This window comes from Moschus berezovskii, chromosome 20 (assembly GCF_049115385.1).
Source record: "Moschus berezovskii isolate FMDL1 chromosome 20, NW_MosBer_1.0, whole genome shotgun sequence".
NCBI lineage: Eukaryota > Metazoa > Chordata > Mammalia > Artiodactyla > Moschidae > Moschus > Moschus berezovskii.
In genome coordinates this window covers 56,800,094-56,822,657 of record NC_142479.1, presented here as the reverse complement: position 1 = coordinate 56,822,657, position 22,564 = coordinate 56,800,094, and the positions used below count along the sequence as shown (strand labels likewise).

The 22,564-nt window shown below is 56.6% G+C and overlaps 1 protein-coding gene across 3 annotated transcripts; it reads left to right on the top strand.

The window, feature by feature from the left end:
* Positions 1-924: 924 nt before the first annotated feature.
* PLCD3 (phospholipase C delta 3) lies at positions 925-22,150 on the top strand. 3 transcript variants are annotated; one of them, XM_055408073.2, is made up of 15 exons: positions 928-1,190; positions 12,934-13,095; positions 13,212-13,440; positions 13,806-13,935; positions 14,775-15,003; positions 15,478-15,679; positions 15,849-15,993; positions 16,798-16,950; positions 18,207-18,350; positions 18,498-18,648; positions 19,408-19,524; positions 20,382-20,548; positions 20,695-20,830; positions 20,943-21,092; positions 21,291-22,143. In XM_055408073.2, exons 1-15 carry the CDS (start codon positions 1,040-1,042, stop codon positions 21,374-21,376), a joined length of 2,352 nt encoding a protein of 783 aa, XP_055264048.2. In that variant the 5' UTR covers positions 928-1,039; the 3' UTR covers positions 21,377-22,143. The 3 variants fall into 3 exon arrangements, with proteins under 3 accessions (XP_055264050.2, XP_055264049.2, XP_055264048.2); XM_055408074.2 differs by lacking the exon at positions 20,943-21,092 and having other exon boundaries at positions 927-1,190; positions 21,291-22,150; XM_055408075.2 differs by lacking the exons at positions 20,943-21,092; positions 21,291-22,143 and having other exon boundaries at positions 925-1,190; positions 20,399-20,548.
* Positions 22,151-22,564: the final 414 nt, after the last annotated feature.

Below are 22,564 nucleotides of genomic sequence, written 5' to 3'. Positions count from 1 at the left end.
CAGTAGGTGGCAAATCGAAGTCCTGATAAACTTGCTTTATCTTTGGGATGACATGCTCCCGGACGCCGCCGAGTGGCGGTGTGCACCCAGCTCTCCGTCCCCGACCCAGGGCACTTGCTGCAGAAGAGGCAGATCACAGCACACCCCTTGCGCACAAATACGCTGGTGCTTTCTTATGTAGTAAGTGCACGCGTGACACGGTCACCAGAACCCGTGCTCGACGCTAACCCACGCACTGATGTCAAGGACACCCACCCGACGTGCGGTGGCTGTCCCGGGACGATCAAACGCCCGGTGGGGGGTGTCGACCGACCCAAGCGTCCATCGGGGACTCATCCCCGGTAGAACCAGTCAGCTTCGAGTCTTCTACCCCTTTGGGGGCGGCAACTGGCGGGGAGCGGAGAGGGTTAACCCTATGACGTCATAGCCAGAGCCTTCTTCCTTCCCTACCTTCGGTCAGTTCCCGCCCCCGCTCCCCGCTTAACCCTCCGGTTCCGGCTTGCCTGCCTCCCAGCTCTGCTCCTAAGCCCAGGACTAGCCGACCCTCGGACCCGATCCCCGCTGAGACCTCGGGCAGGACGGGGAGGGGGAAGCGAAAGGGGTCCTGAGCCCAGGCCCGGGGAAAGGAGAGGGTGTCTTGGCGAGACGGCTGCTCTCGCCCCCTCCGAAACCTCCCCCAGCACCAAGGGGGCTCCGCCTAGGGCCGGGATCCCAGGACCGCTCGGAAAACAGGGAGGACTCGGGAGCAGAGGGCGAACGCGGAGACTCGGGGGCGCGGGCCAGGCCGCCTCCCGACTCGTGCGCCGGTGCCCCGCTCCCCACGAGGGTCACCGCCCCCTTAACCGCCGCCTCGCACCGCCCCCGCGCCGTCCTCGGCCCCGCCCTCTCGCTCCAGGTCCCTCCTTCCTTGAGCCTCGTCCCTCCCTTTCTCCCTCCTCCCGACACCTCCTCCTCCAGACTCGCTCCCGGCGCCGCTAAGTTTCTCCGCTCCGTACCGCGCGCTGACCCCGGGCCCAGCCCCGGCCCCGGTCCCCCGACCATGCTGTGCGGTAGCTGGAGGAGCCGCCGGCGGCAGCCCGAGGAGCCCCCGGGCCCGGCCCAGGTCGCAACGCCCGTAGGGCTCCCGTCCCCGCCCGCACCCCACGACGGCAGCATCAAGAGGCCCGGACTGCGGGCGCTGAAGAAGATGGGTCAGTGAGCGGCCGGGGTGGCTCCGGGTGGGCGCGGGCGCGCCTCGGGGGCGCATCTTGGGAAGACCGGGGTTTTCCGGCGAGCCCTTCGTGGGCTTCCCAGTAGGGATGTGGGGAGTTTGGCGAGAGAAGGAAGGCCAGCGCCGTTCCAGCGTGGAGCGGGGTGGAGTGTCACACCTGGGGTCACCCGAAGTCCCGGGTCTGAGCGAGGCTCCCAGGACGACTTCTGGGAGTATGGAGTGGGAATCTGGACGAGGGCTGCGGACTGGTCCGAGAAGGTTGGGAGAGTAGAAAGGGAGAGACAGGCTTAGGATGCCCGTCACCCTCTCCCGGACACCCTGTGCCTTCTAGGGTCTTCGAGTGCTCAGGGCATCCTGGATTCTTGGGCCCCTTAGGACATGAGAGTTGTAGAAGAGGCTGGCATCTCATGCCGACCTTCCAACCCTTCAGTCCCCACTGGGATTAGAGCAGCCGCACAGCACTGGTAGGACTGGTCTAACTGGTGAGAACACTGACCTTTGGGTCAGAAAGCCAAAGTTGTCTTCTTAGATTTGAGGGAAGTCATGGGGGAACGGAATGCAACTGTGGTTTATCAAGCATCTCCCAGATGCAGGCCAGCACTGGGTGGTTAGGGATGTGGTGCCCATCAGTCTTCCTCACCTTCCTGAGAGGTAGGTGGTATAATCCCCATTCCACAGATGAGGAAGAAAAAGTAAGGAATTTGCCGGTGATGTAGAGCCAGTAGAGGGCAAAGGTTGGCGTGTACCCCACACTGCCCCTGGCACCCTCTCAGAATCTGGGCAAAGCGGGACTGAGTCGGGGTTGGCTTGAATGAGGGGGCGTGTGTGTGAAAGTAGTTTTTTTTTTTAAATTTTTTATTAGAAAACTGAAATTTACAATGTGTTTATATCACTCACTGAGTACATGGCATTTAAAAACAACATCATTAAAGAAAGATAACAAAAATACAAAGTCTTAAAACCTACGGGATATGGAAAACATTATCCACTGAGGCCTTAAATGTAGTAGACTTTACATAAAAAGGAAAAGCAATGAGTATACAAGTATACAGCCAGTTTAAGAAGTTAGCAAGATAAGCAGAATAATCATAAAGAAAAGAAAGCACCTAATACATACCAACTTTTTAGTATTTATTTTTATTTATCTTATTATTTATTTGGCAGCACCAAGCCTTAGTTTGTGGCACGCAGGCTCTTTAGTTGTGCCATATGAAATCTTTAGTTGTGACACGTGGGATCTAGTTCTCTGACCAGAGATCAAACCCTAGAGTCTTACAGAGTCATACCACTGGACCATCAGGGATGTCCCTGTGGGAGTATTTTACAGTGTAAAGTACTGTAAAATTGAAGTGGTGTAGGAGAACTGTGGTCAGTAGAATAGTTAATGATGGAAAGGCTAGAGGTGGGACTGAGGGAATAGAAGGACAGGGTTGCCTGAAGACCTGTGTGAATCTTTGGGTAAAATGCAGAGGTCTTGCTTGCCAGTCTTACTTTCTCTTACAGCCACAGGGCATGTAAGATCTAGTTCCCAGACCAGGAGTTGAACCCATGCCCCCTGCACTGGAGGTGTGGAGTCTTAACCACTGGACCACCAGGGCAGTCCTTCTGGTCTTACTTTCTCTGTCCTCCATTGTTTGTGTTCTTATTTCTACCTCCTTTCATTTGACCTGAATTTGTTGAGCGCTATGTTCTGATCACTGTGACTGGCACTCTCCTTAATAAACACAGAAGACATGCTCTCTGCCCTACACTTCATCAATCACACATGCGTTCAACCAGTGTTTATTGAGTGCCTATAGTATGCTCTGCCCTAGGGGTTCAGCAACAAACAAGACAGACAATAGCCCTGGCCCTCAGAGAGCTGAAGCGCCAGCAAGGGTGTCAGACAACGAAACCAAGAAACAAGGCTCTGAAGGATAGAGCAAGAGGCTGGGGAGCCCTGACTGCACCCCGGAGCTGGAGGGAGACTGGATGAGGCCAAAGGGGAGAGGCAGGGGGAGGCTGGATCCTTGAGGCCCCTCTTTCTCCGGAGGGTGTCAGGAGCTCAGGAAAGGTCTTAGACAAGAGGAGAGCAGGAACTGTGTAGGGTAAGGGTGGGTTGGATGAACACAGGGGTAAAACAGAGAGCCCCACTGGAGGGAGCAGAGGGGTCAGTTGGGTAAAGTGGTGGGGGGAGGCTCAGATGTGAGCTGTGGAACCAGAACAGATTCCAGGACTATAGGGAGGTGGACTGAGCTGGACTCTGCTGTCGGTGGGATCTGGTAGATGTCTCTCATGGGTGGCGGTGTCATCCTCTGGTTTACAGGAGGGTGGTGGAGAGAACGATGCCCATGGGGAGCTGAGGTGCTGCGGAGACAGCCAAGGGCTGGCGTTAGGCCAGAGAAGCAGCCCTGGGAGTCAGCCGCCCTCGAGGGTTACGTTTTGCCATGGGAGGGTCGAGGTGACAATCCTGCCCACCTGCCTGTCTCCTCATTCCGCACACATTTGCCAAGCCCCATGGCTCAGATCATAAGGAGTCTGCTTGCAATGCGGGAGACCCAAGTTCAATCCCTGGGTTGGGAAGATCCCCTGGAGAAGGAAATGGCAACCCACTCAAGTATTCTGACCTGGAAGATCCCATGGATGGAGGAGCCTGGCAGGCTATACAGTTCATGAGGTCGCAAAGAGTTGGACACGACTGAGTGACTTCACATCCGGGTGCTAGGGTGTTGTGCCAGGGCTGGGGCTTCAGAGATGGAGAATACCTAGCCCTGGAGGAGTGGACAGTCTAGGAAACATTTGTAGACAAGTAATTAGTGCTGAGCCCAAGACTCAGTGCCCTGTGGCTGAGTAAGTCTGCACTGGAGTTCCGGGCACCCTGTGACAATGACACTGTTGGGAACTATGTGAGTGTCAGAATGTCACCTGGGCACCCTCCCTCCCCGCAGCTGCTGCACCATCCTGCTGAGTGACTGCCTTCTGAGAGAGGAATGTCAACTCCATGGGGAATGCCCCTTCCCCAGACCTCGCTGAGTCCAGGAACAGGGTGGAGGCGAAACCCAGGTGTCCTGGGGCCCAGCTGCTCAGGCCCACAAGGCCAAGGCCTATGTCTACCACCCACGTGGCTTTCAATGCGACCCCTGTGGCTGCTGCCTCTCCCAGAAGGATCCTCAGGGCTGCGCCTGGTCACTGCCTTCGCCACAGCCCTTCGTGGTGGTTGGGTCGCTCAGACATATCCGACTCTTGCGACACCATGGACTGTAGCCCATCAGGAGCCTCTGGCCATGGAATTTCCCAGGCAGGAATATTGGAGTGGTTTGCCGTTTTCTTCTCCAGGGAATCTTCATGACCCAGGGATAAAACCTGAGTCTCCTGCATCATAGGCGGCCTCTTGACAGCAGTAGATTCTTTATCAGCTGAGCCACCAGGGAAGCCCCACCCCTTAGTCCAACAGAACAGATTTTCTTTCAAATCAGGTCAAGAGGCCAGGGCAGGGAGTGGCTCAGAGTCAAAGGCTCAGAGGGACTCAAGGAAAAGAAAGGGCTTGGAGGGCCATACTGGGGGGAACTAAGATGAAGGGGGAGGGAGCCAGCCCCCATATGAGTGGAAGTCATTTGTGGAGCACGGGATCCAGCCTGCTCCAGCCCCCTGGCCCTGGGCTGGGCTGCTGGCCCGACCTGTTCCTGGGAAGCCAGGGAAGAGTTGAGCCGAAGAGGAGCCAGGAGCACAGCGCAGTGCTGAGCACACAGCAGCCCCGATCCTGTTTAATCCTCTCCATCCCCGGGGAAGGTGCTAAGCTGTCCCCATGTGACAGAGGAGAGGCTCGAGGTGGAGGGGGAGAAGTCACCCACCCAAGGCCATACGGCTAAGAGGCAGCAGTGTCTGTCTGCTGCCAAAGTCATCATTGAATGATGGCTCTTTATTGCCTGGGTTCCTCTGGTGGCTCAGATGATAAAGAATCTACTTGCAATACAGGAGACCCAGGTTTGATCCCTGGGTTGGGAAGATCCCCTGGAGAAGGAATTCAGGGAATTCTTGCCTGGAGAGTGCCATGGACAGAGGAGCCTGGTGGGCTACAGTCCATGGGGTCACAAAGAGTCAGACACAACTGAGCAACTAACACATACATATACATACAATTAACACCTTTGTAACTGTGCTATTGCTTTTCACATACTAGCTCATTTAATGTCACAACCATATGAAGTAGGTGGAACCATTAGCTTCATTTTATTTTAAAATGTTTATTTATTTACACCAGGTATTAATTGCGGCATGCAGAATCTTTAGTTGTGCCATGAGATCTCTTAGTTTTGCCATGTGGGGTCTAGTTCCCTGACCAGTGATCGAACCCACACCCCCTGCATTGGAAGCACAAAGTCTTAGCCACTGGACCACTGGGGAAATCCCTAACCTCATTTTTCAGGTGAGGAATCTGAGATAGAGGTTCAGTAACTTGGCCTGGGATTCAGAGCTCGGAAGTATTTATAGCTAAGAGAGGATTTGAGGATTTGAACCCAGGAAGTCGGCCCAGAGTCGAAGCTCCTAACACAATGAATGGATGAGTGATTTAAGCCTGGTGGAGAGAGACCCGCTACAGCCCTCCCCCATATTGGCTCTTCCAACCTCCAGGGGGTGTGCTCATAGGGCTGCCCCCCAACATACAGGATGCCCAGTTAAATGCACTTTTCAGATAAACCACACATAATTTGGGACATACTGATACTAAATTGTTATTTGTTGTTTTCTGAAATCCCCATTTAACTGGGCATACCGAGTTTTGCCTGGCAGCCCTACCACCCCAGAGCCCCAGTTGCTCCACCCCCCATGCCTAATCCCCTAGAGCAGAGCACTGAGTGGGCAGAAGTTGCTCGCTTCCCTCTCCAGTCTGCACACACCACCAAATGCCACGGGGCAAGCGTGCTCTCCCCACGGCCTGCCCAGAACATGTCCTGCAGGGTGAGTGGGGCTCCCAGGACGGAGGTTGGCAGCTGGTGGGGGGGTCTTCCGAGAAGCCCCTGGTCCAGGCAGATGCCTGGCCTGGGTGGTGGGGAGGGCTGGGGTGTGCCAGGCAGGGCCGAGGGGCTGGCTCTTTCCTGCATTGTGGCCCCCTCACCTCTTCTCCTTCTTCAGCTCTGGGGAGCCCCTCTCTACCATCTCAGCCCCCAAACAGCCTTCACCCTTGGTCTGGCCCTGCCGAGAAAGGTGATGCCACCTTCACGGCACTGTGTCCGCCTGGAGCAGGGGCGCACCGCCACCCTTCCCTGACTTAGTTGATGTTTCAGGGAGCATTATGGATTCTGACGCTGAGCTCCACTGAGTTCTGGGCTTGGGTGTGGCAGCCAGCCTGGGTGAGGGGGACTCGCTTGGTGCCCAAGGTGTGGGGCTGCCTGCTGGCTAGGGGATTTGGGTTGGAAGGTGTTTGAGACCCCTCACTGCCGCCTGTCCCCTCCCAGTCACCAGGAAAGCTGCTCTCCTCCTGCCCCCGTTGGCATGAAGCTGACGGCTGTCTGTCACTCTTGCCTGCATGTCTCACATTCCTGCTGGAGTCCCGTGTGCCCTTCCTGAGTGTGCGCTGGTGCGCATGCGCGCACACACATGCACGCGCACACAAACACACACACACCCTAGTTTCCATACCAAGCGAATCACCTTCCTCCCACCCACCGACCGCCCCCCAGCACACACACACAGGCACACACGCCACATATGCATACACCACCCTACACACACCTTCAGTCCTTACACACCCTGGCCTCTGCATATACACCCCAGTGACCACACAGTACCTCCCACCCCGCCCCCTACACAGTCCTTACATCCACCCCTGCCTTGGGCCACCCACACTGTTCAGCATACATGGCTTGTCCCCTTTGACCATCAACAGCCCATCTATGAGAAGGGTGGAATTTTTTTTTTAACATTAAACAAAATTTTTTTTTTTTTAATGTATTTGTTTTTGGCTGTACTGGGTCTTCATTGCTGTGCGAGGGCTTTCTCTAGATGTGACGAGAAGGGGCTACTCTAGTTGCGGTGTGCAGGCTTCTCGTTGCAGTGTCATCTCTTGTTTCGGAGCATGGGCTCTAGGGCGTGTGGGCTCAGCAGTTGCAGCTCCTGGGCTCCAGAGCACAGGCTCAGTAGTTTTGTGGCACAGGGGCTTAGTTGCTCTGCTGAGTGTGGGATCTTCCCAGATCAGGGATTGAACCTGTGTCTCCTGCATTGGCAGGCGGATTCTATTCCACCGAGCCAGCAGGGAAGTCCAGAAGGGTGGGATTCAAGGGCCAGAGATGAACTCAGCCTCCCACAGCTTCTTCCAACTCTGTCGCTGAGGCAGATTCCTGCCCCACCCCCAGCCTTGGCCACAGAACCCTTCTGGGCCCCCCGACCTGAACTGAACTGCCCAGGCCGAAGGTGGTCACTGGGAAAATGTGGGGCTGTCCGTTTCCCACCACCTTCCGGGCCCTCTCTGGGGGCAGAGGTGAGCCTTCAGCTCAGGGAAGCTGTCTGGGCCCGAGCCGATGACAGTGGGCTGAGCAGGAGACAGAACCAGCTGGAGGCCATGAGACTGAGGAGCAGGTGTGGAGCAAACTACCCATCTTCCTTCCCAGGCACTGCCTCAGTTTCCTTCTTCTTTATCATTTATTTCAGGCTCCCTGTGGACAGGCCCCAGGTGGATTAGGGTTCAGCCCCGTAGAGCCCTTTGGGTGAGCTCCCTCCCCAATTCTCAACACACTCCAGCTCCACCACTTACTGACCCTGCAACCCTGAACAAATTTATTAGCTGCCTCTCTAACAGCTTTATTGAGAATTAATTCAGCCATTTAAAGTGTATGGTGGTTTCTGGCATGCGTGCTCAGTCGCTTCAGTCGTGTCTGACTCTTTGCAATCCCATGGACTATAGCCTGCCAGGCTCCTCTGTCCATGGGGTTCTCCAAACAAGAAAACTTGAGTGGGTTTCCATGCCCTCCTCCAGGGGATCTTCTCTACCCAGGAACTGAACCTGCATCTCCTGCACTGCAGGTGGATTCTTTACACACTGAGCCACCTGGGAAGCCCCTCCTGGCGTATTCCATTATTATTATTATCATTATTTTTGGCTGTGCCATGTGACCTGTGAGATCTTAGTTTCCCCACTAGGTACCGAACTCGTACCCCCTGCATTGGGAGCACGGAATTCTAACCACTGGACCACCAGGGAAGTCCCTTTATTTCTAAAAATTGTTCTAAAATATATATAACATAAAGTTGGCCATGTAAACCATTTTGAAGCATATAATTGAGTGGCATTAATTACATTGACAATGTTGTGCTCTTTCCAAAACTTTCCCATCACCCTACACAGAAGCTCTGTAACCATTGGGCCATAATTCCCTGTCTGTCCCTTTCAGAAATCCCTGGTAACCTCTAATTTGCTTTCTGTCTCTGAATTTTTTTAATTGAGGTATAATGATATAAAATGTTTCCATGGATTTGACTGTTCTAGGTACCTCATGTAAATGGAATCGTGTGTTTGTCCTTCTGGGTCTGGCTTATTTCACTTAGCATAATGTTGTCAAAGTTCATCCATGTCGTACTTTGCAGAGATCAGACTTCACTCTTTATGTGGCTGAATAATATCCCACCAAATGGATAGACCACATTTCACTTATCCATTTATCTGCTGATAGACACTTGGGTTGTTTCCATCTTTTGGCTACTAATTGGCCTCATTTTTACTACTATTATTTCATGATTGGTCCCCAACCTGCTCGGTCGAGGTGGCCATGGTGCTGGCCCATCCCCACTCCAGAAATGGATAGATAGGCAGAAATGGATAGATAAAGAACCCACGGAAACGGCAGGAGGTGGGCCCCTTGAACCTGCTCCAAGCGAGTAGGAATGAGGGCCAGGAAACATCTGTGGGTTTGGGTCTGGCAGGGCTGAAAAATGTGTACTGGACGGCTCGGCGGAGGGCCAGGCCCCTCCCAGGGTCACTGCCCAGGGCTTGGGCCCTCCTCCCGATCTCCCCCCCTTATCCCTGCCCCCCTTGCCTGACAGCCCATACTTCTCACTATCCCGGGGTTCAGCAGCTCAAGCGATGGAGAAACAGAGCGACCACCCAGGTGCCCAGCACCCGGCCCAGCCTGGCGCTGTACCCTCATTCTGTGAACTCTTCCCGCTGGCAGTGTGGTCCGAGGGGCAGCGTGATCTGGGGGCCCTTGCTGGTAGGCCGGGCAGAATGGAATGTCACCCCTTCCCGAAACAGGTTCTTGGGGAGCTGGGGTGAGGGCCAGGAGCCGGGCCCCCCTCGACGTGGGAGTCTGTCCCCCTGGGGGGCCGGTCAGGAGCCCAGGCTGCCTTTCTCCACGTTCTGTTTGCAGAAAACTCTGGACAAAACAGGCCCTGGGTGACGGTGACTCACCTCCATTTCCGGCCTTAGTCATTCACCAGCCCCCCTCCTCTCCGCCCCCCAACTCTGGGCTTGGCATCCCAGGGCTGGCCGGGTCAGGGGAGGTGGCTCCAGCTACAGAGCTTAGTTGTCATGGAAATGAGAAGTCCCCTTTCCCATAGCTGAGAAGGTGGAGCAGGGGTGGGCTCAGCCCCGGTGGCACTGCAGGGCCCCCTGACTGCCCTGCCCCCCACCCTCAGAAAGAGAGAATGCAGAGGTTGCCCAGATATGAGAATAGGGCCTGAGGGTCTGGTGAGTCTCTTGGCCTGGCACACGCCATGTTCTAGCTCTTTGTCTGGAAGCAGGAGGGTTCCACCTCCCCTTCCTGGCTAGGTGGCACTGAGTGGGCATTGACCCTTCCGGAAGGCCACAGTCCCGAGGACAATGGGCCTCTCTTCCTTTCTTTATTTTAAAGGGAGACCCCTTGGAGCCATTAGAGTCACAGATTGGCCCCAAGGGGGACCACAGACTCTTTTTATCTATTTTTTATATATTTATTCAGCTGCATCAGGTCTTCGTGATGGCATGGGGGAATGTTGTTGCATCATTCTGATCTCTCCTGGCCACACACAGACTCTAGTTGCAGCACAAGGGCTTCGAAGTTGCAGTTAGCTGCTCCAGAGTGCACGGGCTCCATAGCATGTGGGATCTTAGTTCCACGGCCAGGGATCGAACCTGAGCCCCCTGCATTGCAAGGCGGATTCTTAGCCACTGGACCACCAGGGAAGTCCCCATAACCTCTCAAGGATGGCAGGTTTCTCCTCCTGCCTCTGAGTCCATGATTCTCTATCACAGTCTCTCTCAAAGTCAGAAGGTAGATTTTTTTTTCCCCCGGCTGCGCTGGGTCTTCGTTGCTGTGCGGACTTTCTCTAGTTGCTGCAAGAAAGGGCTACTCTTCATTGCGGTTAGCGGGCTTCACGTTGCAGTGGCTTCTCCTGTTGTAGAGCAGGGGCTCTAGGGTGCAGGGGCTTCAGTAGTTGCAGCACATGGGCTCAGTCTTGAGCGTGCAGACTTAGTTGCCCCGCAGCATGTGGAATCTTCCCAGACCAGGGCTCGAACTTGTGTCCCCTGCATTGGCAGATGGATTCTTAACCACTGGACCATGAGGAAAGTCCCACAAGGTAGGACAGATACCCAATATACCGATACCCAATCCCCAACCTGCACCTGTTGAACGAGAATCTCTGGGTCATGGGTTTCACAACCTCTCCAGGTGATTCTGACGCACAGCCAGGGTTGAGAAACCCTGACCCACAAGGCTGCTGCTCAGAAGTCAGGACAGATGGCTCAGGGCTGGGACTAGAATGCACTTAGTCCCCCAGCTGTCTCTCCATCTGCCTCACCTTTCAGAAAGCACCGACTGCAAGCCTGGCTCTGGGACAAGCCCTAGGGTGAGGACGTCCCAGTGCTTCAGTTTATTAAAAATCCATTGAAATTACAATCTAGGTGGGGTGATTTAATTAAAGTAAAAAGTGTCGTTGGTGGTCAGGAAAGGGGAACTCCCATTTGAGGATAAATCAGAGAAGGCTTCCTAGAGGAGGTGGTATCTGAGCTGGTTCTTGAAGGACTCTGATAAGAAGAAGAGATGGAGAAGGATCCTACAAAGCTCCCAGAGAGAGGGAGAGGCAGTCGCAGGGATTTAGACTTTATTCCTCAGGTCAGAGTTTGCAATCAGGCAAGCAGGGTCCTTGAGGGATGGACAAAGCCTGAAACCAAGCCCAGTGCTGGGAGCTTGTTAAAATAAAAGGAGGAAGAGAGGCCCACTGTCCTGTTTCCTTTGGCACACACAGTGGTGTTTTGGGGGTTTTATTTCAATTTGATTTAATTGCCAACACTGAAAAATTTGGAGGCATCACATGCAAATTCAGATTCCAGTTCTCTGGAATCTCTGGGCCCACATCCACCCCTGGCTGGCCCTGTCCTTTCCAAAGGGCGTGGACCCTACAGTTTGACTGGTTCCCACCCATTCTGTTGTCCCCTGGCTCACAAACTTTGTTTTTGACCCCTGCTGAGACACATCCAAGCAAAGGGTGTGGCCCCTCGGAGCAGGCAGCAGCTTGACTGAATTTGGGATTTTGCGGCAGCTACTATCGTGGTCGCCACTTTATGAATGGAGAACTGGAGGCTTAGAGCAGTCACAGGGTAGTGCCACCATGGCCGTCTAAGTGTCAGAAGTGACAGAGCTTGGATTTGACTCCCTGAATCCGGCTCTGTCCTAGGTCCCCAGGCCCAGGGTGGTTGCAGGGAGGGGCAAAGAGGATAGAAGAAGGAGCAGAGGGGTCAGTGTGCTGGCCAAGGGTGAAGATGCTGGAGCCTGACCTTTAGGGTTTAAAGCCTGTTTCCACCACTCCCCAGCCATGGAATTCTGGAAGTTTCTGAAGCATCTCTGCACTTGTTTTCCCCTGTATTAATACATGAGTGGGGTCTGGCATGTAAGCAGAAGTGGGGTCTGGCACAAGTGGGGTGCCTTATAAGCATTTTGTCATATTAAGGAAGAGGGATGCTATGACCAGAGAGCACATGGGGTTGTGACAGTGTCTGGACAAAGGGGATACCCAGTGTCTGGACAAAGGGGATTCAGGAGATCATGCTTTCTGCTGGGCCTCACCAGGGCATCTGGAGGTCAGCCCCAAGCTGGCCAAGCAGGGCTGGGCCTGGCCTGCTTGGTCTGAGACCCTGGAGCCAGAGTGACCTCCTTGTCCTTGAGAAAGCAGAGGTGAGGAGCTTGGGTTGCAATGAGAAAGATTTAGGTTGGATAGTGAGACTACCCTCTTGATGATGGTTGGACGGAATGAGTCAGAAAATTCCAGGAGATGGTGAAGGACAGGAAAGCCTGGCATATGCTGCAGTCCCTGGGGTCGCAAAGAGTCGGACACGGTTGAGCAACCGAACAAAAACAACCCTCTTGATGGTCAGAGTTTTGTCTCAAGGAAAAAGGCTCTTGATGGCTGATTCTGGGCTTGAAGCCTGGAGGGCAGTGGCAGAAAAGGTGACCTTTAACAGGCCAGAGCCCCAGGCCGTGCCTTGAGCAATAGCTCTGTTCTGAGGCCTCCAGGGGAGGCTTGGGAGGAGGGCCAGCCTGTTACTGGCACCCCTTCCAGGGGGCCCTGGGTGGGACACACCGGGCACAGGCCTTGGGGCCAAAAAGCCTACAGCCAAAGCCAGTTCCGTGACCTGTTACCTGGAGAGGAATAGCCACCTGGGGAAGCCCGCCCAGACTTGGGGGAGGATGCTTCTCCCTGCTGGGCAGCGGGTTGAGGGAGAACGTGAGGGCCGGGCCAGAGACCAGGGTGCCCATGGCCTCCCATCCCCACAGGCCTGTCGGAGGATGAGGACGTGTGGGCCATGCTGCGGGGCTCCCGTTTCTGCAAGATCCGCTCGCGGACGTGGCAGAAGGAGCGGCTGTACCGGCTGCAGGAGGACGGCCTGAGCGTGTGGTTCCAGCGGCGCATCCCACGTGCGCCTTCGCAGCACATCTGTGAGGCGGGACAGGGGAGGGCCTGGGCAGGCTGGGGGACAGTGGTGGCCTGGGGACAGTGGCGGCCTGGCCTCATCGCCCTGACCCGGCTGCGCGCGGCCTATTCCTCTCCACAGTCTTCGTCCAGCACATCGAGGCCATCCGCGAGGGCCACCAGTCTGAGGGCCTGCGGCACTTCGGGGGCGCCTTCGAGCCGGCACGCTGTCTCACCATCGCCTTCAAGGGGCGCCGCAAGAACTTGGACCTGGCGGCGCCCACGGCCGAGGAGGCGCAGCGTTGGGTGCGTGGTCTGGCCAAGCTGCGCGCACGCCTCGATGCCATGAGCCAACGCGAGCGCCTTGACCAATATCCTCCCGGGGGAATGTGGCAGGAGGGAACGGAGGGGGGCCAGCCCGGTGCCGGGAGGACTCCCAGCTCCAGGGGAGGCGTGGCTCCGCTCTTAGGGGCCCTGAGATTTGAGACTGAGCCCTTGTCTTCAGAACTGAGGGTGGCAGCCAGGCGTCCTCTGGGGAGCCCGGGTCACAAAGGATGCGCTCCTACGGAGCTCAGGCAGTTCACAGGCTGAGAGGAACGCACAGTTCCCAAACTGGGAGCCCCCAGGTGGGAGGGGGTGAGTGTGTGTGTAGTCGGGGGAGATTGCCTATCTGTCAATTACCTGGCAGCTGGGGGCGGGGCCCAGCCTCTTGTGGGTATTTCCTGAGCACCCACACCTGGATCCACTCCTATCTGCACCGGGCAGACTCCAACCAGGACAGTAAGATGAGCTTCAAGGAAATCAAGAACCTGCTCCGCATGGTCAATGTGGACATGAACGACATGTACGCCTACCGCCTCTTCAAGGTGGGCACCTGCCACCACTCTGACCTCTGCCTCCCCCAGCCATGGGAGTCCTCGGTTCCCTTCCCCTGCCCCACCCCCACCCCAGGCTTTTGTGGAGAGCGGCCTCTTTCTGCAGAAAGGCTGCATCTGGGCCTTACTCCATCTTTTCACCCAGGGAAGCCACCGAGCCAGGTTGGGAGCCTGGGCCCAGAGCTCCTTCCTCACCCTCAGGCAGAGCCCGGGTAGCGAGGACCTCGGGCTCATGGGCATACACGTGAGCACACCCCCTCCACTGTGGCATGTGTGGCAGCTCCACACGTGACTGTGTACACCCTACGTGTTGGAGGGGCCCACAGGGGTGGGCTCTGCACCCGTGGCCCAGTTGGAGCACGCGGACTGTGTGGCCTTGAAGGACAGGAGGGTCACAGCACCTGTACTCCTGGACAGACAGCACCACGTGGACCGCACCATGTGCATTCTCAGTTGTGTGTTGCTCGTTGACCTTGGTGTGAACGTGTGAGAACAGCACCGCATACACACCAGAGCGGGGGTTCCGGCACAGAGGCTCAGCCCTGCCTGAAGCTCACAGTTTTTCCTCCCCCATCTTGATTCTTGGGGTAGGCAGAGGGATAAGCCCTGAGCCCAAGAGACTGTCTTTAGAACTCCAGCCCTGCGATTTAACAGCTGCGTGAGTCTGAGTGAGACCTGCGGCCTCGCCAGCTCTGCTTTTCCACCTGTGAAATGGGAGACACCACCTCAGCCATGGTGGATGATGGGAGTGTGTTCAGAGCATGGGTGTGAGAGCACCCGGCCCTCCCAGGGTGTCGCCCTCCTCCGAGCCTCTCCCTCCTGCCCTCTAGGAGTGTGACCGCTCCAAAAATGAGCGGCTGGAGGGGCCTGAGATCGAGGAGTTTCTGCGGCGGCTGCTGAAACGCCCGGAACTGGAGGAGATCTTCCATCGGTACTCGGGAGAGGACCGCGTGCTGAGCGCCCCTGAGCTGCTGGAGTTCCTGGAGGACCAGGGTGAGCGCACAGCCACGCTGGCCCACGCCCAACAGCTCATCCACACCTATGAGCTCAACGAGACAGGTGAGGAAGGGTCTGACAGATGGGGTTGGGCCCAATGCAGCCCGGGGCTTGACGTCTGACAGGTCTGGCTTCCCAGCTAAGTGGGCTCTGCTGTTCCTGACTCTGGGCGCCGTCTTGGGCAGCTCACCTCACTTCTTTGAGACTCAGCCACCACCTCTGTAAATTGGCATAGTAACGTATCTTTCCTCACAGGGTTGGGTTGAAATCAAATGGCATAACTTGGGAGGCCCCTGGTGGTCTAGTGGTTAAGATTCTGGGGTTTCACTGCTGTGGGACCTGGGTTCAATCCCTGGTCAGGGAACTGAGATCCCAGAAGCTGTGTGGCGTGGCCAAAAAAAAGAGGCATAACTTATGTAGAGTCCAGTCAGTAGACAAGTGCTCATTATTACTAAGTTGAGTGAGCTTTGAGATTTTGGGGGCCAGACATAGGTGTCCGTGCGTGGCCTGATGCTCTCTTCTGCCCGTTTTCTGCAGCCAAGCAGCATGAGCTGATGACACTGGATGGCTTCATGATGTACCTGTTGTCCCCTGAGGGGGCTGCCCTGGACCCGGCCCACACTCGGGTGTTCCAGGACATGGACCAGCCCCTCGCCCACTACTTCGTCTCCTCTTCGCATAACACCTACCTGACCGACTCTCAGATCGGGGGGCCCAGCAGCACCGAGGCCTACGTCAGGTACCACAATGCAGGGATGGTGGGGCTGAACAGGTCTGGGAGCCAGTTTGGGGGTGATAAGAGGCTCAGATCCCACCGTGGGCTTCCTGGGGCCTACCTGGAGGCCTGTCCGTTGCCCTGCTCTGTGCCACCCACAAGATGCTTTGTCTGTCCATCTGTCTGTCTGCAGGGCCTTTGCCCAAGGATGCCGCTGTGTGGAGCTGGACTGCTGGGAGGGGCCAGGAGGTGAGCCGGTCATCTATCACGGCCACACCCTCACCTCCAAGATCCTCTTTCGAGATGTGATCCAGGCAGTGCGAGAGCACGCCTTCACGGTAAGCCCTGGGACCCCCACACTCAGCCCCAGAGCCTTGCTGGCAACCCCAGCTGATCTCAGTCCTTCCAAAAGAACCCCCTGAGACTTCCTGGTGGTCCAGTGGTTAGGACTCCACACTCCCACTTCAAGGGGCATGAGTTCAATTCCTGGTCGGGGAACTAAGATCCTGCATGCTATGCAGTGTGGCCAAGACAAAAAACAAAAGAAACCCCTGCCCAGAGACTCACTTTCACCAAGTGCTGCTGGGACAGCTGGCCAGTGGGGTGGAATAAAGCTGGACAAGAGGCTCCCTTCTCCCACCCTTACTTTTAGTAATTGTATGAAAGTCGTAAAATTTCCAGAAGAAAACCGTGTGGGTACGGAAGGACATTTTAATCATGACTCACAAAGAGGAAATCATAAAAGAGAAGCTCAACATTGCACCTGCATAAAATTGCCACATGTGTCAAGCTATAGGAATCTTTCCATCAACAAATAATGGGCTGGGACGAAAAGTGTGCAACCTAAATGGCATGGTCGGTGTCATTAACATATAAAGAGCATTTATTAAAAAAAACATTCCTGCAGCCACTCTCAGCTCCCCAGACAGTCCACCCCCTTCCCCGGGGCCCCAGATCTGACCTCTGCCCCTCCATGGACACACTGACCCAGTGTGTCCCACATCCACCCTCTCAGTCTCTCCCAGAGTGGGTTCTCCAGACGTCTGCCTGCCTGTCCTGAAGGGGGTGGGGGACTGGGTGTAGCAGGGGTCCTGGTGGGGGAGGGGCAAGTGTCTCTGAGCTGCTGCCCCTCCCCCTCACAGGTGTCCCCGTACCCCGTCATCCTGTCCCTTGAGAACCACTGCGGGCTGGAGCAGCAGGCTGCCATGGCGCGCCACCTGCACACCATCCTGGGGGACATGCTGGTGACACAGACACTGGACTCCCAGAATCCTGAGGAGCTGCCGTCCCCAGAAGTAAGGCTCTCAGACCCCCAGCCTGGGTGGGGGGAGGGTCTTGCTCCAAGGTCGACTATCCACCTTTGATCAGGACCCCTCTCCTCTGTCTTAACCGTCTGTTTTTTTTTTTGGCTGCCTTTTGTGGCATATGGGTTCTTAGTTCCCAGACCAGGCATTGAACCCATGCCCCCTGCAGTGGAAGTGCGGAGTCTTAACCACTGGACCGCCAGGAAAGTCCTTTCTGCCTTAACCTTCTCCTGTGTCACCGTTCATCTGACGTCTGGCACCCTGTGGTCTTGGCACTTGTCTACCTTCCATTTTGACTAGATGCCTCCCACCCTTGCCCCTGGCCTGCGAGGCCCTCCATGACCTGGCCTGACCTCCCCACTCTGCCTCCTGCCCTCAGAGTCCCTGCGGGCTTGGTGGTTCCCTTGTTTGACATTGTCTTCTCACCTGGAGCTCCCGTCCCAGCCACCTATGCTCACCAAGCGCCACTTGCTCAGAGTCTAGCTCAGTAAAGGGCCTCTTCCTGTGGCTTAAGCAACTTCCTCAGCGCTCTGGCCAGAAGCGGTACATCTTCCTCTCTCCCAAACCCCAGAGCATTTTATCTGCCTCTTCAGGACATTGATCCTTTTGGGGTTCTTGGAGGAAACTCTCCTCCTACTTCCAATCCCAAATTACACAGGGAATCTGGGTTCACCTTTGTGTGTGATTTGACTTTTTTTATTAGTATGAAAAAAACATACATATGATAAAAGAAAAAAATAGAGCATACACAATGAAAAATGGATTTTCCTCCACTCCTGCTCCCCTTGTCCTATTTCTGAAGAAGTGATCACCTTCAATGGTGTCTTGTATATTCTTCCAGAATTTTCCATGTGTCTGTATACCTATATACCTGTGCATAGTGATCTTCTCTTTCAAGTGGTAGACAGAGAAGATCCTGTGAACACATGTTCTACCCGCACTTCTTTCATGTGAGATCTTTTTTGAAGAGAATGCCTTCTCTTTCAACCCTGAGCTGCCTTATTCATTTTATTGGCTGCTTTGCAGTATTCTGAGGCTTGGAGGCATCTCATTAGCCAGTCCCCTGTGGATAGGCCCGTAGGCTGTTTCCCTCATAGGTTTTTTCCTGTTGGAAACATCACTCATGTGTGTCTTTCCCCGCCCACCACCCCAAGCCAGCCCCTCACACAGTGGCGTCTGAATGATGGACTGACACACAAAATGATACGGGCGCAAGACAGCTTCATTCTTCCATGTTGGATCCACAGAGGCTGAAAGGCCGGGTCTTAGTGAAGGGGAAGAAGCTGCCAGCCGCTCGGAGTGAGAATGGTCAAATCCTATCAGAGCAGGAGGAGGAGGATGAAGAGGAAGATGAGGAGGAGGAAGTGGGGGCCATAGAGCAAAGGCGGCGGGTGAGTGGGCCTGACTGGGTGGGCCAGCCTGGGCTGGGCAGGCACTGTGGAGCTTGGGGACAGGTGGCCGAGAGAAGGGAGGTGGGAGGACCAGGGGGCTGGAGCCGGTGGGTGGGGGGCAGACCCCTGCTGAGGCTTGTCTCCCAGGCCAAGCAGATCTACCCAGAGCTGTCGGCCCTGGCCGTATACTGCTGTGCCACCCGCCTGCGGACCCTGCGCCCTGCCCCGGTCCCGCCCCAGCCCTGCCAGGTCAGCTCCCTCAGCGAGCGCAAGGCCAGGAAGCTCATCCGAGAGGCAGGTGGGAGCCAGGACATGGGGATTCTGAGGCAGGAGGGAGGTGGGGACTGGCAGACTCCAGGTGGGTGGGAGATGCTGACATTGATCTGGAAAGGAGAGTGAAAGGTCTTTGGGGGCCGTGAAGAGAGGGGCTTAGGGAATGAGTGCCCGGCACCGGGCCAGGTATACGTGCAGGAAGAGGGCACTGGGGCGAGGGAGACTGCTGTCTGCCTTCACGGGCTCACAGCCTAGTCCAGGGCAGTTCAGGGTGATCCACTGGGTCTGACAGAGGCTGGGGGAGTCCTGCAGCAGGGGGAAGAAGCAGCCGGGGGAAGAAGCAGCCAGGCGAAGAAGGGGAGGGGACTTCCAGACAGGAGAAGCAGGTTGTCCCAAGGCCTGGAGGTGTGACGTACACTGAAGGGTTCCTGGAACCCAGGCGGGGCTGGAGGAGTGTTTGTGGATTGAGCAATGAAAGACTGGGGACTGCAGCCTGGGGCCAGGGGCTCCACCCATGGAGTCAGGAATGTGGGGACTCTGGGTGGGATGCAGTGCCAGTCTGCGGGAGGGGGTCCCTGCACCTCTCTGGACTTCAGCAGCCTCCTCATGAGGACCCCCCGCCCCCTCATCAGCAAGAATGAGGAAAGGGGGCAGTGGGAGCTGGCGATGGAAGTTCTGCCTCTGGAGGTGGCGGGGGGCGGGGAAGGTGGCTGACCGGCTCTGGCACCCAGTGAGCCAGTGATACCCCAGCGGCCACCACAGTCCCACCCCACCTCTCCCCCAGGGAACAGCTTCGTCAGGCACAATGCCCGCCACCTGACCCGTGTCTACCCACTGGGGCTGCGGATGAACTCGGCCAACTACAGCCCCCAGGAGATGTGGAACTCGGGCTGTCAGCTGGGTGAGTGGGGGCAGCGGAAGTGGGGGTGGGCAGGGGGCCATTTTGTGGGGGTGCGGCTCTGGAAGCCATGGAGGCCCCAGCAGGGATGGGCCAGCACAGCTTCCCGGAAGTCAGAAACAGGAGTCTCAGTCATAACAATTATTGAAAAACTTGTCAACAGGGTAGGTGGGGAAACACAAATCAGGGTTGTTGGTTCTTGCCAGTGTAAAATCTCAATTTTTTTATGAAGGTAGAAATTAAAAGGGCTTCCCAGGTGGCGTAGTGGTAAAGGAGCTGCCTCCCAATGCAGAGACACAAGAGACGCAGTTTCCATCCCTGGGTCAGGAAGATCCCCCCAGAAAAGGAAATGGCAGCCCACTCCAGTCTTCTTGCCTGGAGAATCCCATGGACAGAGGAACCTGGAAGGCTGTCATCCATAGGGTTGCGAAGAGTTGGACACAGCTGAGAACAGAAAAAAACTTCCACTTCCTTGTGCCCCTAACATAAACACACACACACACACACACACACACAGAGGCAGTCCCTACTAAGTCCACGCTGACGGGAGGGGGCTCTGGAGGACACTGAGCATCTCAAAGGAGAGGAGTGTGCCCCTTGGGGAAGCTAGGGGAAACTCTCTCCGGCCTTGAGGGATTCCAGCCATGAAGTGGCTGATAGTGGGGCTGGGTCCCTTGCTGCCATGATGCCCCCAATCCATGGTGGGGTGGTACTCCCACCCAGGCAGCGGGACCCTCTCTGGAGAGAACCAAGTCCTCTCCATACAAATTCTGTCTGTGGGGAGGGCAGTGAGCCCCTGAGACTGAGCAGTGAGGAGAGGGCCACTTAGAGGCCCTGCCCTGCCCCTGCTGTGTCCACAGTGGCCCTGAACTTCCAGACACCGGGTTACGAGATGGACCTCAATGCTGGCCGCTTCCTTGTCAACGGGCAGTGTGGCTACGTCCTGAAACCCGTCTGTCTGCGGCAGCCCAACACCACCTTTGATCCTGAGTGTCCTGGGCCCCCCAGGATGACTCTCACCATCCAGGTCAGAGGCCTGGGCCATGCCCTGCCCGGGGTGCCCTCTGTGGGGGTGGCACCAGCCGAAGGAGGAGAACGGAGGCCTGGGGAGGGCCCGGGAGGGTGGTGTGAGCGCCTCGGGCCAGGCTGCAGCCCCTGCTTCTGCCCGCACAGGTGCTGACAGCACAGCAGCTGCCCAAGCTGAACGCCGAGAAGCCCAATTCCATCGTGGACCCTCTGGTGCGCATTGAGATCCACGGGGTGCCCACAGACTGTGCCCGCAAGGAGACCAACTATGTGCTCAACAATGGTGCGTGGGGGCCCTGCTGGGGTGGGGGGACTAAGGCGGACTGCAGAGAGTGGAGGGAGGTGCTGGGTGGGGCTGGCCCTGCGGGCTCTTGACTGCCAGGCCTGCGCCCTAGGCTTCAACCCTCGCTGGGGGCAGACCCTGCAGTTCCAGTTGCGGGTTCCGGAGCTGGCGTTGGTCCGGTTCGTGGTAGAGGATTATGACGTCACCTCCCCCAATGACTTCGTGGGCCAGTTCACGCTGCCTCTCAGCAGTCTGAAGCAGGGTTGGTGGGGGTTGGTGGGGGTGGAAAGGGATGGGGGGGTCCCGGCCTCCAAGACCCTGTTCACTGGGGCCGCCCATTTCCTCCAAGAGCCTGCCGTGAGCCAGGCCACCCCAGGGGTGGGATGCGGTCTGCACCCTACATGCCTGGCCATGCGGGGCGGTGGACAGAGAAGCTGACGCGGGGCCACTCTTCCCGCAGGGTACCGCCACATCCACCTGCTTTCCAAGGACGGGGCCTCACTGTCACCGGCCACTCTCTTTGTCCACATCTGCATCCGGGGCTGAGCCACCCTGGGTTCTGCATCCCACGCCCTCCAGAGTGGACGGGGTGATGGAAGACCAGCCCCTCCAGCCTCCTGCTGAGCCTGCCAGGCTCTGGCCTCAACTGGGTGCTGGGGGCTGCCTGCACCCCTCCTGAAGAACGGGCAGTTGCTCCTTGTCCGGGCTATGAGATGGCCTCAGCCCACCTGGTCGTCGTGGCTTATGAAGAGCCAGGCTGGTGCTGCCAGAAGACTGAGGGAGCGGGACTTGGGAGCCCTCGGCCACTCTCTGCCCCCCAGCGGAGCCATCCCAGCCTCCTTCCCACAAGGAGTCCAGCCACCACCCGCCCCCTCCCCCGGCATTAGCCACCTGCTAAGGCCCTCCTTCCCTCTCCAGCTCTTGAACCTGAGTTCCCTTCCCCTGTTAAAGCAAGGAGGGTGAGGGAAGCTTAGCTCTGGGGAGACCTAGGAGTCGGTTTCTAACTTGTGTCTTAGAAGAGCCCTGGAGAGGTCAGTAGAACAAAATAAAGAAGCAAGTTTATTTTACCACTGCCACCCGCTGAGTACTGCTGAGGCCACATCCACAGGCCTCGGGGAGGGCCGGGCAGAGGGAGTGTCCCTTGGGCCTCTTCCCACATCTGGGCCATTTGTCTAAGATGGACAGGGTGCTGAAGGGGCTGCCACAGCTCAAAATAGCCCTGACCTCTCTTGACTCTGAGCTGCTGCCAGCATCACAAGACTGTGAGGACAGCGGTTCACAAGGCCACCCCCCGAGAAACACACCGGGGATCTGGAATGGCGAGGGGGGGCTTCTGCCAGGGTGCAAGTGTTGTAGCTTTAAAGGGGGTGGGGACAGGACTCTGAAGGACTTTAGACAGAATCTTCCCCTTCCAGGCTCAGCTGGGTTCGAGGCCCCTGTTTCTTCAGTAAACGAATCCCAGAGACCTGGGACTCTCCTTCTACCAGCCAAGCAGCCTTTTTTGGACAAAGGCCTGCGAAGCAAAGGGCTGCTCAGGTGCCCCTAGAGATGCTGGGAGAGCGTGCCCAGACTGCAGATTACAGAATCTGGAGGAAATCCATCAGAAAGTGACTTTCTGGGATTAAGCATGGAGCCCTGGCATCTGGGGTTCCTTGAAGCAACAGGACCAACACTGAACAAGCACAGAGCTTGGTGCCTGTTTCCCGGAGGGCGGCCCGGGGCTGGGCTGGGTTG